The sequence below is a fragment of the Leucoraja erinacea genome, chromosome 23, assembly GCF_028641065.1.
Source record: "Leucoraja erinacea ecotype New England chromosome 23, Leri_hhj_1, whole genome shotgun sequence".
Lineage (NCBI taxonomy): Eukaryota > Metazoa > Chordata > Chondrichthyes > Rajiformes > Rajidae > Leucoraja > Leucoraja erinaceus.
Genome location: NC_073399.1, coordinates 8,689,524 through 8,704,530, shown reverse-complemented (window position 1 = coordinate 8,704,530; position 15,007 = coordinate 8,689,524). Strand labels below are relative to the sequence as shown.

At 40.3% G+C, this 15,007-nt stretch overlaps 2 protein-coding genes across 2 annotated transcripts in view; one reads left to right on the top strand and one right to left on the bottom strand.

The window, feature by feature from the left end:
* Positions 1 to 1,706: 1,706 nt before the first annotated feature.
* Positions 1,707 to 11,015, bottom strand: ddx5 (DEAD (Asp-Glu-Ala-Asp) box helicase 5). Its single transcript, XM_055653784.1, has 13 exons — positions 10,851 to 11,015; positions 10,133 to 10,301; positions 9,492 to 9,588; positions 8,800 to 8,933; positions 7,239 to 7,304; positions 7,020 to 7,161; positions 6,778 to 6,938; positions 6,121 to 6,293; positions 5,534 to 5,644; positions 4,737 to 4,798; positions 4,595 to 4,654; positions 3,098 to 3,322; positions 1,707 to 2,572 (listed from the first exon to the last, which is right to left on the bottom strand). Exons 1-13 carry the CDS (start codon positions 10,895 to 10,897, stop codon positions 2,076 to 2,078), a joined length of 1,944 nt encoding a protein of 647 aa, XP_055509759.1. The 5' UTR covers positions 10,898 to 11,015; the 3' UTR covers positions 1,707 to 2,075.
* Positions 11,016 to 11,083: 68 nt separating this feature from the next.
* LOC129708173 (centrosomal protein of 95 kDa-like) overlaps positions 11,084 to 15,007 on the top strand; it is a 49,251-nt gene continuing 45,327 nt past the window's right edge. Inside the window, exon 1 of the mRNA XM_055653782.1 lies at positions 11,084 to 11,683. Coding sequence (XP_055509757.1) covers positions 11,662 to 11,683 — 22 coding nt within the window. The 5' untranslated portion in view covers positions 11,084 to 11,661. The remainder of the gene's footprint in view (positions 11,684 to 15,007) is intronic.

Here is a 15,007-nt window from a genome sequence, read left to right as displayed (position 1 = left end):
AGTTTTAACTTTAAAATTAAAATTATTGCAAGTCTTAAATTGAGATCCAATTCAAAATTTGTCATATAATAGTAAAGTCAGATTTTCATCCATGGACCCTTCTGAATCTAACATGTTGCAATTTATTGGTGTCTATATGCATGGTTAAATGTTTAGCAAAAGCTGTACTTGATAGCAGTTAGGATTGAAATTATGGTAGGTTTGTGGCAAAATCCTGGGATTAGATTAATTCCACTTGGGTCATGATGTTTTGATCTGTTTAAACTCAAGCTGCTCCCACAACAGCCAAATCACCAATCATTAGACCAAATTATATTTGCACCAATGACCCTTTAATTTGATGTAGCATTTACAATGTTAAGCAGTTTAATAATTTAGTTTTGAATACTAGATCAATATTTGTGTCGAAATGTAGCATTTCCAAGCTAACAATAAAGTTCTGACGAGTACTCCCCTTGGAAGTCACAAGTTCCTATTAAATTCATGTCTACTTAGATGACTGTTGATTAACATAAAGGGGCTGTCCCACTGCGGCGACCTAATCTGCGAGTTTAGAAGTTTAAGAAGGAACTGCAGATGCTGGAAAATCGTAGGTAGACAAAAATCCTGGAGAAACTCAGCGGGTGTGGCAGCATCTACGGAGTGAAGGAAATAGGCAATGTTTCGGGTTGAAACCCTTCTTCAGTCTGAAGAAAGGTTTAGACCCAAAATGTTCCCCATTTCTTTCGCTCCATAGATGCTGCCTCACCTGCTGAGTTTCTCCAGCATTTGTCTACTGTGAGTTTGGAAGTTTGCCCTCGACTCAAGCTCGCAGCATGGTCAACACGTGGTCCTAGGAGATCCTATAAGATCACTGGAACTCTCCTTCATGCTCGAGGGAAGTTCCTGCGTACTCGCGGCCTCAACTAGGTCGCGGAAAATTTTTCAGCATGTTGAAAATTTTTCCGCGAATAAAAATGGGTCAGTTTGGTCCTTTTTAACCCGTAGTGCAGTGTGGTCGCTATGTAGTTACAGGCTGTCGAGGACAGCCATAGGCAATCTCCTTCACCGACCGGGCATTGGCTCATTGGAGGTGTTAAGGACTTACCGAATACTGTGCCTCCGTCTTTTCCCTTCCTCGTGTGTATGCACGTGTGTTAAATGGAAAGCAATTCAATTTCATAAGTTACTTCTGCATTTCCCCATATAATTAAGATGCAAAGCTATGCTGAGTTTGCAATTCATTGAAATTAATTTTTGGCTTCCTGATCTGAAAAAACATGGATTGGTTGAATTTTCAGAATTATATTACTGAAATAGGGATTGAAAGATGTCTAAGATTAATGAGTTTAAATACAAGATCTTAGGCACATTTTTAAAGTCCCAATTTAATTACTAAAATTGATGAGATTAAATGTAGCAGACAAATTCCCTTCCTATCAGCATCAACATCAAGCTTTCCAGCTGCATTTGCCAAAGTCTGTTGCAGAGGGGTGCTGCCGCTGGTTGAATCAGCGTATACAATTTCCTCTCCTCTAGCAGCTAGGGTTTAAATTGCACCTGGAGTTGTGTTTTGTGATATATTAGTTCCATCTCAGCCCCTTCCCCTCAGTCAAAGGTAACTCTCAGCTTCAAATTAATAGAAATTAATCAGGATAATCACATTAAATTGCCAACTGTTAAAGCAGACAATGTGGTTGTGTAAAACAAGCATCTTAATTATGTACTTCAGAATCCAAATTTTTATTTAAAATGACACTTTGGCAGTTACATACATACAGAACTCCAAGACGTTCAAACTTCCATATTGGAAGGACATGCATCTTTACATACACTGTGGTACTTTATGCATAAGTTAAACTTGTATAATATTAATCTGCCATTCTAATAGAAAAAGACTAACAAAAAAATTCCAAGGAATGTAAAGTAACAAAAAATTAAATAATGAGAAAAGTGCACCAAATCTACTGCTGCACTGCAGTCTGTCTTGGAATATCAATGGTTTCTAATATTAAAGAACTTTCTCATCCTCTCAAACAAAAAAGTTACAGTACAAGTCAGAAGAGAATGGAAAACTCAACATCTAGTTCAATAAGTTATTTCTGCATTCCAGCATACGCAAGAGGCATAGGATAACCAGTCTGTGTTTGGAAACCCATTCCCATCAATGGTGGGGGTGGATACTGGTATGGAGCTCCCACAGACTGTTGACCAATGCCATTGCTCTGCAAGGCATTAGTCCCACTTCCAAACTGCTGGACCTTGCTACTGACAGCCTTGAAACCATTTTGATTCTGAGTGCCAAATGCAGTGGCTCCCTGGGTCACAGATCCTGGAAAACTGGAAGTTCCAAACCGAGATAGACTTGGAAAACTGTTCGTGGAGCCAAATTTCCCAGAAACAAAGGCGGTTTGGTTGGCAGCTGCAAAATTCTGCGTAAAACCATTCTCTCTAGCTGCTGTTCCATATACTCTATCCAAACTATCTCTATTCCTAAAGCCATTGTAGCCCCCGATCCTGTTCGAACTAGAGAACCGGTCTCTTCTGTCGTCACGCCGATCATCTTTATAGCCACCTCTACTCCTGGAACGACCTGTTTAATTAAGATGTACAATTATATTATTAATTAAGAATAGCCTGCAATCAATCACTTAATTACATGCAGATTACTTACAAAAATGTTATTCACCCTCATCTTCTCTCAAATGGCTGGTCCAGATGGAACTGGATAGATTTAACCTAGACATACTACACAGCCCAATTCAAATCTTTTCCTCTATATTCCAGTTTTAATCTTTTCCCACAAATTCACACCTGGCTAATGTCCAAGTTGCAATATAACCTGGTCAGCCAGCCTTCCATCCTTCATAATATCTATACAATGAAAATCTAGTTATACACAATCATTCTAGTAATTTTCATTGCACAATTAGTTTATACTTCTGCTTCCCATTTCCCCAATTGCCTTAAATCGGTTATACATAATTATAAGGCCCTGTATATCCCATTTCATAGCTCCAGCCTCGGACTATCCCATAAGATCATATTTTTACTCCAGTTGCCACTAAATCTATTTTATCCTCCGCAACCCTTATCAATGATCTTGCCATATAGTTACCTGAACCTCTGTCTTCCATCATCTGAATTAGCTTTGGGTTGATGGCCTGATTTGCCTCACGAAGCACAGAGATAAGGTCATTTGCTTGCTTCATGTTGCCAGGAGTAAAGAACGTGTAAGCTGTGCCAGTTTTGGAACTGCGGGCAGTTCGCCCAATGCGGTGAATATAGTCTTCAGAGGAGTTAGGGTAGTCATAATTGATGACAAATTTCACATCTTCAACATCTGTAAAGTGTTGCAGTGTTGCAAAACCAGGTGCAATTTATGCACACCACAACAGTCAGATCAAAAACAGAGGTTAGCAAGTGAGCAACTAGCTGCAGCATCATGACTGTAAAGCAAATGTTAAAACAACCCTTAATTCAAACCCTGCGGGAATACTACTGTGGGAAGAGAAAACAATGCACACTCCCCTTAAAAAAAAAACCCCAAATCAGAGAGATATTTTGAGATCTTACCATTGGGAGTATGCATTCACTAGTCCATTCCCAAGTCAGCGAACTCCCCACATGTTATCAAGTGACATCCGGTTGCTTCTATACAGTTGGGGCCACTTTGTACATTGTTGCCTCTTCATGTGCCATTCAGGACCTTAGAACAGTCAGGCAAGGTCCTTCCTACACATTCATGAGAAGCTCAGGATTCAGGCCACACTGCACGTCTTGCCAAGACCAAAATAGACTACAATTAAACAGAGCCCAATGGACACCTGCATTCCTTGTACCCCCCTGCCCAGGTTTTCCTTTTGACATCTTGTCTAGGCAAGCACTTCTAAGAAGCCAGTGTTCACTTGAGAAAATGTCTCTGTTTGGCAGGTCCTGACATGACTAATGTGCACTAGGTGAGGGAGGAACTTCAGAAATTATGAGGGCATTACACTGCTAGATTCGGTGTCATCTAAAACTGGGCGCTACCAATCTTTCACTAACTTGTGCCAGTACTCACCACCAATTTCTGGGAAGGATCTTAGTGAGGTTAACTGGGCTCTATTTAAAAAACATGAAGCAATGAACAAAGTTTAACAATATGACACTTGTTCGACACACCACTGTTTTGGTAAACTCACTGACTTGAGAAAAAAAAATAAAATAATTTAGCTAACTAAAATGGAAAAATGAAACCAGGGCATAATGCTGAATAAACAAAGGAACCAAAGACTGAATGAGTGGTAAATGCTTCACGTGATCCAGGGCGAGAACAGATTTAGGGTGGCGGGTAAATGTTGACCATTCCGCCTTTTGAAGATTACTGGCACAATGCTCTCTGTTCAGCATCTTTGTACTCGACTGGGTAGCTGCCAGCCGATCACATCGATTTGTCCTCCTTCCCCCTCTCGAGTCCTCGAACTGTCATGCCTAGGCCCTGCCACAAAGACTGCACCTTTACACAACTTAGAAAAAAAAAACGCAAAGACATGTTAAAGAAAGCAATGGAATACTTTCTTTAAATCTTTGAATGAAGTGAAGAAAAATCATAATTTGGATTGGCATTACTAACCTAAACCTCTGGAAGCAACATCTGTCGCAATAAGGATTGGTGCTTTGCCTGACCGAAACTCTGTCGGGTAGGAAAACAAAATTAGATCGTGCATATTCAAAAATGATTAAAAGATAACTGTTTAAGCTAGTAAATTACTCACCATTTAAAACCCAGTCACGCTCTGGTTGACTCTTGTCACCATGAATGCACATTGCTGGCCACCTACAACACAAAAGATGATACAATGTGAAATAGTGCAGATATAGAATGAACAAAGACACAAAATCCTTCATCTTGCAATCTAAAAATTTTACTTGATTTCAATTAGCTTTTCGAAACCAGATGATAGGAACATAATTCATAGAATCTCTCTTCACACTAGCTCTATATTCTCACTATTGCTATTCCATTAGATAATTGTTGCAACACAATCCTTTGATGCACCAGGCATTGTATAGCTAACATTTCTCCCCCAACACCAGTCTGAAAGCTCCCGACTCAATACATCAGTCCATTCATCCAGAGATGCTGCCTGACCCCTGAATTCCTCCAATACTTTGCATTCTGCTTAAGATTCTAACATCTGCAGTCCCTTGTACCTCCATTGTAGTCTACAATGGCATGCTTTCTGGGTCTCCACAATGTTGGATAGCACATGTGCAGCATATTCAAGCTGCTTATGGCCATTTTAAATCCTACCCCATAGTCAGGACCACTACCACACAAAAAAACACCATGGCTTATACTAAAACATACCCACAAGTCAAATGGCCATTGCAAATGAACGGGGTCAATCATGAAATAAAACCCTGAATGGTGAGTTTTCACCAAAATAATCTAATCAACTGTTCAAACAACGTAGGTCTGACAAAGATAGGAAGCGTAGAGAAAGTTGTAGATAACACTTTGACCGGAGATATTAAAAGCTTCCGGCATATTTTAACATCAAGTGCTCACCCATCTCTCCTCATTCGTCTTGTGAGCTCATCGCATCTTCGCTTTGTTTCCACAAAAATTATAGTTTTGTTTTCTTTTTCACTCATTATTTCTTCCATCAACCTCAGCAATCTGATAAAGCAACAAAAAAGTTTGAAAGTGATAATTACAAAGACTGAAGATTTTTAGTTCAATTATAAAGGCATTTGCAGCTAATGAAACTCAATTTGATTATCCAAGCACACTACAAATCTCATGGAGATCATTAGGTTTGGCATCACATTCAAAATTCACAGCACTCACTTGGAATTACTTTCAGGAAAATAAGTTTTACAAATCACTAGGTTTGCTGCAAGACCACTCCAATAGTTTTAATTAGCATGTAGAGTTGGCGATGGGGTGAGTTTGTGAGCAAGAACAAGCTACATTAGATTCAAACCACCATAGATGGGAACGGAAAGAGTTTCAGAATTCAAAGAGAAAGGTACCTGCGCGTGCATTTAAATACCAAGTTTTTAAAACACAAAATGATATTGAAGAGGGTTATAAAAAAGTTTACTCAGTAATATCAGCAATCAGATAAACCTCGCTATACAAATCTCACTCACTTGTCATCCTTCTCAACCTCCTGGCATACATCTATAATCTGCAAGATGTTGTGGTTAGCACTAAGTTCCAACGCGCCTACGTTAATCTGAACATATTCCTTCAGGAAATCTTCAGCCAATTGCCGAACTTCTTTAGGCCAAGTTGCACTCCACATCAAAGTTTGCCTGTCAGGCTAGAGGGGAAAAAGGTCCACAAAGTGGTTAAGAAAAACACCTGAAAGCATAAGCACAGATTTCTAAACTACACACACTGCCCGCAATTTGCATTTAAACAGAAAAACAGGTCTTCAATAGTTCCTTTTGGATCTTTAACTGTAGGGACAATAACTAGTTTAAATTAAAAAAAATTTTTAAATGTTTTAATCAGTTGGTACAAATGCTTTTTTGGCATTTTGGTATAATGTATCCGTAAGAGCAGAGAGGCATGCCAATTCACAGCAAAAAAAAAAAATGAGGGTGTATTCAAAAGAGTCAATAGCTTCAGGGAAAATTCAGATAATATTCTATAACAGCTCTATAGTGACGCTGCTGGCCAATTGATGTACAACAGTTGTAACCAGCTTTAAAATGGCTTTCATCAGATCAATTAGTCAGACATTTTGAATTAAAACATGTAAGTTGCAAGCCTATTATAAACAAAATATTAAAAACACTTACCCTAATTTGGTCAACAATTTTTCGGATCTGTGGTTCGAAGCCCATGTCAAGCATTCGATCTGCCTCATCGAGTACAAGATATGTACATCTTCTAAGATTTGTCTTCCCAGCTTCCAAAAAGTCTATTAATCTACCAGGTGTTGCAATACAGATCTCCACACCTACACCATAGAAAGTAGGTAGTTAAGCCAATGAAAGGAAAGTGTAACAGAAATCCAGTTTTACTACATTCAAGACAATACCTCTTTCAAGATCCCGAATCTGTGGACCCTTTGGTGCTCCTCCATAAATACATGTTGATTTTAGACGGGATACTCTTCCATAATCATGTGCTACGTGTTGTACTTGTTGAGCCAATTCTCTTGTTGGTGCCAGCACTAAACACTAAGACAAGTAAAGCCAGTTAATGTCAGTTTTCAATCCATTAACAATGTTTTCAATTCAAATAAAATGCAACTTACTATGGGACCATCACCACGTTCCAGGAAAGGCTGATGATTTATGTGAACAATGGCTGGCAACAAGTACTGCAAAGTAGAGATTGAATTGTATTAGACAGTTCAAAAGGTGAGATTTAAAACTTACTAATTCCAAATTATCTACGACCAGCAGGAGAAATTCAATCCAGTTTCAAATATAAACTAACATCAATGCAAGTTATGCAATCTAATTCAATACAGCCTTAATTAGAAAACTCTTCCACAGTATCATTAAAATTCCTGATGCTTTATTACCTTTCAACACAATTGCCAAATACCAAATCATGCAATAACATGATCAGATTGGAGCCCTAGTTTTACAACACATGCCATCTTTTAGATGAGATGCAGTCTAATTTTAGCAGTGGAGAAGCACACGGATAAACATTACAGGAATTGCACCTGTGTAAAGTTGAGGTGCTCTTTGAACAAATTGTTTGAATATTTTCAAATGCTTGGTAAAGTAGGTAGCTTTGAGAAGAAGAGACATACCAAAATCGAGCATTTATAATTAAAGACATAGCTAGTCACCAAATTGCAAAAATCAGGAGGAAAATTAGAAACATCCAGTTGCAGAGTTGAACGAGATTAGAGATGGGGAGGGACCAGACCTTGGGTGGAAGCAAGAAGTGGTCAGCAAGCATTGGAGTGACAGATGGACATACTTTGGTGAGAGTTGGATATAAATAGCAAAGTTGCAGACGATTTCAAAACTGCGGGGCAGAGGGAATCAGAGTGCCTTATGGTAATGCAATTTTGGAGACGACATTGTCATAAGCGAGTGGCCATACAGAGCAGCTGAGAAATGGTCAGACAAATTTAGAAGCATCTCCTTGCTTTGGTGATGATACAGGTAAACACAACATGGTTGTTATTTAGTGTACTATGTTTACATATTCTGTTGTGCTGCAACAAGCAAGAATTTCATTGTTCTATCTGGGACATATGACAATAAAACACTTGACCAAGGTCATGAACAACTGTTCGTCATTAGAGAATAAGCCTTGATCAATCAAGGCTTTCATCTGGCGGGGGGGGGGGGGGGGGGGGGGGGGGGAAGATGAGGCGGCACAGATAATTTCTGGCAAGGCGTGGCGAGATAATATGTGCAGACTATTCTTCCAAAAAAAATGTTGTATGAAAGAAAATAGATTAAGGGACAGCAAAGACAATGGTTAAAATAGAAAAAACAGGTTCTGTTTGCCTCACCTGCCTTATATAAAAGAACCAGATAAACAATCATGCGGCTCCCAATGACATAACTAGGTCCCAAAGTCATGCATGTTAATAGGTTATATGACCACTGTAAATTGTCCCCAGAATGCAGGCGATCTGGAGGCTGGGGTGGCTAAAAATAGCAGAAAGTGGGGATTTGTGAAGATATTGCTGGAAGGTCTGAATAAACTCAGTGGGCCAAAGCAACCATTCCCATATTGTATAAACATGCACGTGGGGACGGCCTGGTAAATCACATTAGATGCTGCAATCTGGCATAGTTTACCCTGACAGAGAAACAATTACCCCAAATTACCACTATACTTACAGCAAGCGTTTTACCAGATCCAGTCTGAGCAATTCCAACCATATCCTTGCCACTAAGTGCAACCGGCCAGCCTTGTGCCTGAATAGCTGTTGGTTCTGTGAAATTTTGTTGCACTAAAACATCCAACACATATGCTGTTGGGGAAATGGAGGTGGGGAAGAGAGAGAAAGATATCTCTTTAAAAGTCCACATTTGATTCACAAAAGCAAAATAAACAGACATAAGCAGAAACGTTTAATCTACTGGCATTTTCCCCCCCTAAACCACTTCAGATGCTCGCTACTATCCCCCAGCAGCTTGTTTATTTCAACCAACCTTGGCAGCATCCAACCTTTCAACATCTGAAAAAGTTTCGCATTCCCTCTTATTTTGTAATCATCTACAGTTAAACCAGGCTAGTCAATTGACATGGCTTTGTTTTATGCAATTTACTAAATCTCATTTGGAAAGATTTTGCATTCAGTGCTGAAATATTAACAATTGCTAAATAGAACCATAGCATCAAACCCCACTTTTGAAATTGGACAAGAAGATTTAGAAATTACAATAATCAAAATTCAATTTATTTCATTCAAATCAATATAAATTGTGCTATTATGTCCAAGAACAAGATAAACAGAAAGATAAGATTAAGGTAGCCTGGTTTATTTATTTGTAGAGGGGCAGACTGCAGATTAGTATTCCATACTTACTTGGAAAACTAGCTTCAACAAAATTGAAAACTGGTTTTGGACAACCAAGGCCTTTGACTGTGATTTCTTTGGTTCTTCTGTACTGTTCAATGTCTTGCTGTATTGGTGAAAAGTATAAAGCTTTAATACCATCTATAATTCTGTTAATAACATCAATACATATCCTGACCAATGTGTAAAATGTTGTATGCAAACTTGCAATGGAAAGAAAGGACTAACTGCAGGCCACGTCAATTGGAAATAAAAAACACGGTTAACACTTGCGGTACGCTTTGAAAAAGCTTAATTTCCTTCACGTGGGTAAAATGACTGCCCCTCTCTCGTCCACCAGGGGGAAACCAGATATCAGACTGTAATCTACAGCGCAAATTTACTGAGAAATCTGCTCAATAGCCATGTAGATTTTAGTAGGCGGGGAAAGACAACCATGCCCCGGTGACTAACGGCCCTCGAGTCATCCCATTAGAACAACCTAGGACAAATCATGCGTCATCGCAACATTCGCCACAACTTTGGCCATATCTTGTTCCCAACGTTATAATCTTTTCCATTGCCGTCCTGGTACTAAGCGCAGTGACGCGTGACCTTGTCTAATTCAGTGCCTTGCGAACAAACCGGGGCGATTGTCAAGACGGCCGTACCAGAGGTCGGTTCACCAAGTCCATGTGCTCGACGTAGAAGTTCTTCTCGAACTTGGGCAGCTCGTTGAGGTCCCATTTCCTCTTCCTCAGCTTCTCTCCCGGCTGCCCAAACTTCCTACCGGCAACAGGCGCATTTCGGCTGCCACCGAAGCGAGGTGCGCTCCCGAAGCTGTAAAACAGATATTATTGTTGAAATATATCGCTGAAATATACATCAGAGATATGCCACACCTGACAATACACGTGGCCGGGTAGGGTAGGGTAGGAGATCCATTTTGTGACATACGCCCCATCACTAGCACCAAATCTCCCGGCCATTTTAGAGAAACCGGCACAAGGAAGAAAACTGCGACACACACTTAAATGAAATGTTAAAATTCTACGTTTACATCAATAATATGTTCAGTGGCAAATTACACATGGCAATTTTAAATGGTCATTGTTTGAATCAAATTCACAGCTTCCTTATAAACTCGTTGTTTCCATCTCCCCTTACGAACCATACTTAATTTTATATATTGTTTTTTTTTTTTTAAATCATAATTAACTGCTGTGTCGTGTTTTATAACCATCTGTAAGGCGGGCGGATGCTGGCTGACTGCCACCCGGCATTTTCCGACCATCGCAACGGAACCGGCTTTTTTTTTTTCTCTTCTCATTTCCTCATTGGGTTTTAAATCCTTCTCTCCTATTTAAAAGATTTTAAAAAATCGCTTACCCGCCGCGGTCTCTGCTGCGATCACCTCTGTCGTAACCAGGCATCATTGAAACGATGAGCGTTTGTTCAAATTAGATGCGAAGCGGGCCGGGGAAGGTGACAAACACGAGGATGGATGAAGAACTAAAATGCCGGCTCCTTGTCCGCCTTTAGTAAACGCCGGCTGGAGAGAGGGAGGCAGCCTCACCGCCCGGAACTCATTCCACCCTATCCCTCCGCAATTCAAACCCAACCTACCTACCCACCACCCCTACCCATTCACACCCCCACAGCCAACTGGGGACAAACGCGATCCATTGTATTTGTGCCCCTAAAACGTTCTTCAAAGCCATTTCCCCCCCTCATCGCTTCTCTCCATTGATGGGAACTACTTTGTCTCGCCGACGGTTACAAATGAGCAAGAGGCCTTTTTCCCCTTGACGACCGGTTGACGTCATTCAAACTATAGGTCCGGGTAGGGGAACCCAAAAGAATGCGGAAAAAAAAAACTATTCAGCGCACTCGTTTTTTTGTTTTGTTTTAGCCGATCCTAGAAGAGGGAAAAAGGTAGACGTTTTATTGTTTATTAAAGTATTTCCGAGCGATCGACTCCGCCTGTGACGCAGTTGCAGGAGTGGGCGGTTGATGACGCGGTGGGCGCCTCCATTGAGCGCCGAGGGAGCGTTTAAATGCACACGCTCTGCTTGTGCGCCAAGTTGGACCAAAACACTGCAACTTGGTTGCAGCTAACATGAGAAACCAACGCTTTGGTCTCAGAACACGCTATCTCGGCGGAGGGGACTATAATATCACTCGCATTTCCTAAGACAGGATGGAACTCCCTGATGAGAGAGGTAAGGCCGCTGTTGACTGCCTCCAGCACTAGGCCGGCTTGTGGCAGCCACAGCTGCCGCTGACAGTTGTCTGCATTCCACTTAGTTCAAACTCCACTTTTCACGAGAGAATGAATGGGTGACATTTCGGGCCATGGACCCTTCTTCAGACTAAGAGTCGGGGGAGATTGAAACTGGAGATGTGGAAGGGTGCACAGAGATTGTAAGGTGTGAAAACGACAGATTAAACCAGACTGTCACTGGCAATTGTCTGTATTCCGTTTAAACTTGTCTTGCGTGACAGAAGGCATGGGTGGCGTTTCGGGTCGACACCCTTCTTCAGACTGGGAAGAAGGGTCTCGATCCGAAACGTCTTTCATTCTTTCTCTCCAGCCAGATATGCCGCCTTTCCCGTTGGTTTACTCTAGGATTTTGTGTCTATCTACGGTTTAAACCAGCACCTGCAGTCCCTTCCTACATATTTCGTAAACTTATCTTCAGTCGTTTAAACTTCTTGTCATCTGACTCGTCTATGTAATTGTCATTGTGCTTTTTCTTTTAAACGGCGATTGATTAGACTTGATTGTGTGGACCAGGAAGTGTTTCTTTTTTTGCCCACACTCTCTTTTTGTCTCTCAGCTGTTCAATGGTAGTGTCAAGGAAACCAGAAGTTTGTTTACAGGCGCCAATAGAAGCGGGTAAAACGGACAGAGTGGGGGATTGATGTTGTCGAACGCAGTTTGTGCGCGTTAGGTGCTTAAATAAAATTGTCAACTACTCTTTTGGCACCGACCTATGTTGTGTTTTAGTTTTGTTCCAGTGTCGACTTTTGCCTGACGGCAGTAAGAAGGTTTTTTCAAGTTTCTCCAGCATTTTGTGATTTGTTCAAAATTCAGCATCTGCAGTCCTTTAGAAACATAGAAAAATAGGTGCCGGAGTAGTCCATTCAGCCCTTCGAGCAAACATTGCCATTCAATAGGATTGAATGGCTCCTCATCTAAAATTAGTACCCTTTTCCTGCTTTCCCCCCATATCCATTAATTCCTTTAGCCCTAAGAGTTCAATCTAACTCTCATGAAAACATCTAGTGAATTGGCATCCACTGCCTTCTGTGGAAGAGAATTCAACAGATTCACAACACTCTGGGTGAAGAAGTTTTTCCTCCTCTCAGTCCTAAACCCCTTATTCTTAAACTGTGACCCCTGGTTCTGGACTCCCCCAACATCGGGAACATTTTTCCTGCATCTAGCCTGTCCAATCCTTTAAGAATTTTATGTTTCTATAAGAGTTCCTCTCATCCTTCTACATTCCGGTGAATACAAGCCCAGTCGACTCATTCTTTCATCATATATCAATCCCACCATTCTGGGAATTAACCTGTTGAACCTACCCTGCAACTCCCTCAACAGCAATAAAGTCCATCTTCAAATCATGAGACCAAAATTGCACGAAACAGTAACAAAGTTAAAAAAAAAATATTACAAATCGATTATCAGATTAACATCCTCGTTTTGAAGTGGAATCTGGACTGGCTCTGCAACTTCCATTTGGGGGGGAGGGTGGAGGAGTGTGAATCACTTTCATTTACATTGGTTGTTGAATTTAAATTGCTAATGCAATTCTATGGCGTTACTTCATTACACCTCCTGGGCTTGGTTCACAGATTTTCTTTGGGTGTTGATTATTACATTTCCAGAGCATGGCAATCCTTTGTTTATATAGGGGTGTTGCACGTAACGTCATTGGGTCAAAGGGCGTGACGCATGGAGCAGCTCAATCCATGTGGAGTACATGGCAGCTTCCGGCATTTACTGTTAATACGTGAAACTCGTTCTTTCTTACCCGTCAAAAACCGCCGAAATGGTCATTTTTTGCGTGGTAAATAATTATGGAAATCGGGGTAAGCGTGATGTCCTACTTCAGATTTCCAAAAGTGAAGAGAAAAAATGGTAGAGAGAAGCGACAGCAGAAGGGACAACTGCTAAAGTGGTTGGCGAACATTGGCCGTGCAGATATCAAGATTGAAAATATCGGCAATTATCGCATTTGCTCACTGCATTTCATCAACAGTAAGGCATTATTTGTGTATTTTCTTGATTCCTTTGGCATCTAAAAAGTTTCAGAAGTGATAAATCTGGCTGTAAAATTTAAAAATCACCCATTGGAGCCAAGTCTTTATGTAATAGTATTGAGACAATACAATAGCATACTATATATTGTATGCTATACAATAGTATTGAGGCAAATAGTATTTGCCTCAAATTAATTTTCAGTGCATACTTGAGTCTCCCCACGCTGACAATAAATTGAAGAGTTATGGATGTAACCCAGTCCATCATACAGCTCGCCCTCTTCACCATTGGCTCCATCTAGATATCATGTTGTTTTGGGAAAGCAGCCAACATAATCATCCCTCCCCCACCCTGGTCATTCCATCTTCTCCCTGCTCCCATCAGTTTGAAAGCACATACCACCACCAGATTCATGAAGAGCTTCTTCCCTGACATTATCAGTCTATTGGATGGTTCTTCCATTAGCTAGGGTGTAGTTCCAATCTACCAACCTACCCCATTGTGGACTTTGGACTTTTTTTCTGTAACTATAATGCTTTAACAATGAATTCCACACTTGTATTTTCTCTTGGCATAACCTGTTGTAGTGTATGGCTTGATTATACTCGTATAGAGCATGATTTGACTGGATAACATGTAGACTAAGCTTTTTGCAATATCTTAGTACATGTGACAGTAACTAACGAATACCACAATTTTTCTATTAGAGCTATAATTTTGTTCCATGTCATAAATATTTTGTTTGCTGTAAAGGTCGTTTTATTGCCCTCGGGGCAGGAAGATGACTTGCTTCCATGCTTTGTCAATATCAGTTTGTGAAGGATGCCAGATTTTGCATGCGGATTCTGTTTAAGCATTGATCATAATTTTCTGGGTTTTATAACTATGCTTTCATTTTGACAACTATTTATCCTTAAAGCATGGATCATATACCCAATATTCTGCTGAGTGATTATCAATGTTGTTGTAATGATAATGTTCAAGTGCTTTGTTTTCCACAAGATCTAAAAAAAACGATTGAAACTTGTAGACCCAAGTCATTTCAAAGATGTACTTCCAAAGGTGTATTTCAATGGATTAAACTGTGCTTGTGCTCTACTATAGTTAATTCATTTGCACGTGGGCCTTAATTCAATGTATAACAGACCCACTTCTGAAGTTAATTGTGATTTTTGAAAGTTCACCTCCAGAAATTCAAGGCCATAATCTAGGCTAACTTTTCCTTGCAATACTGTTAGAACTAGTTTTGTATATGCCCCTTCATCTTATAAAT

Bases quoted from the DNA above. Each gene is read 5' to 3' on its own strand.
- ddx5 (XM_055653784.1), bottom strand. From the start codon at position 10,897: ATGATGCCTGGTTACGACAGAGGTGATCGCAGCAGAGACCGCGGCGG. The intron at 8,934-9,491 runs GTAAGTATGGAA...TTTCCCCAACAG, and splicing joins TGTTGAAGCTAGTTTTCCAA to CATATGTGTTGGATGTTTTA. The intron at 7,305-8,799 runs GTAAGTATAGTG...TCTACTTTGCAG, and splicing joins GATCTGGTAAAACGCTTGCT to TACTTGTTGCCAGCCATTGT.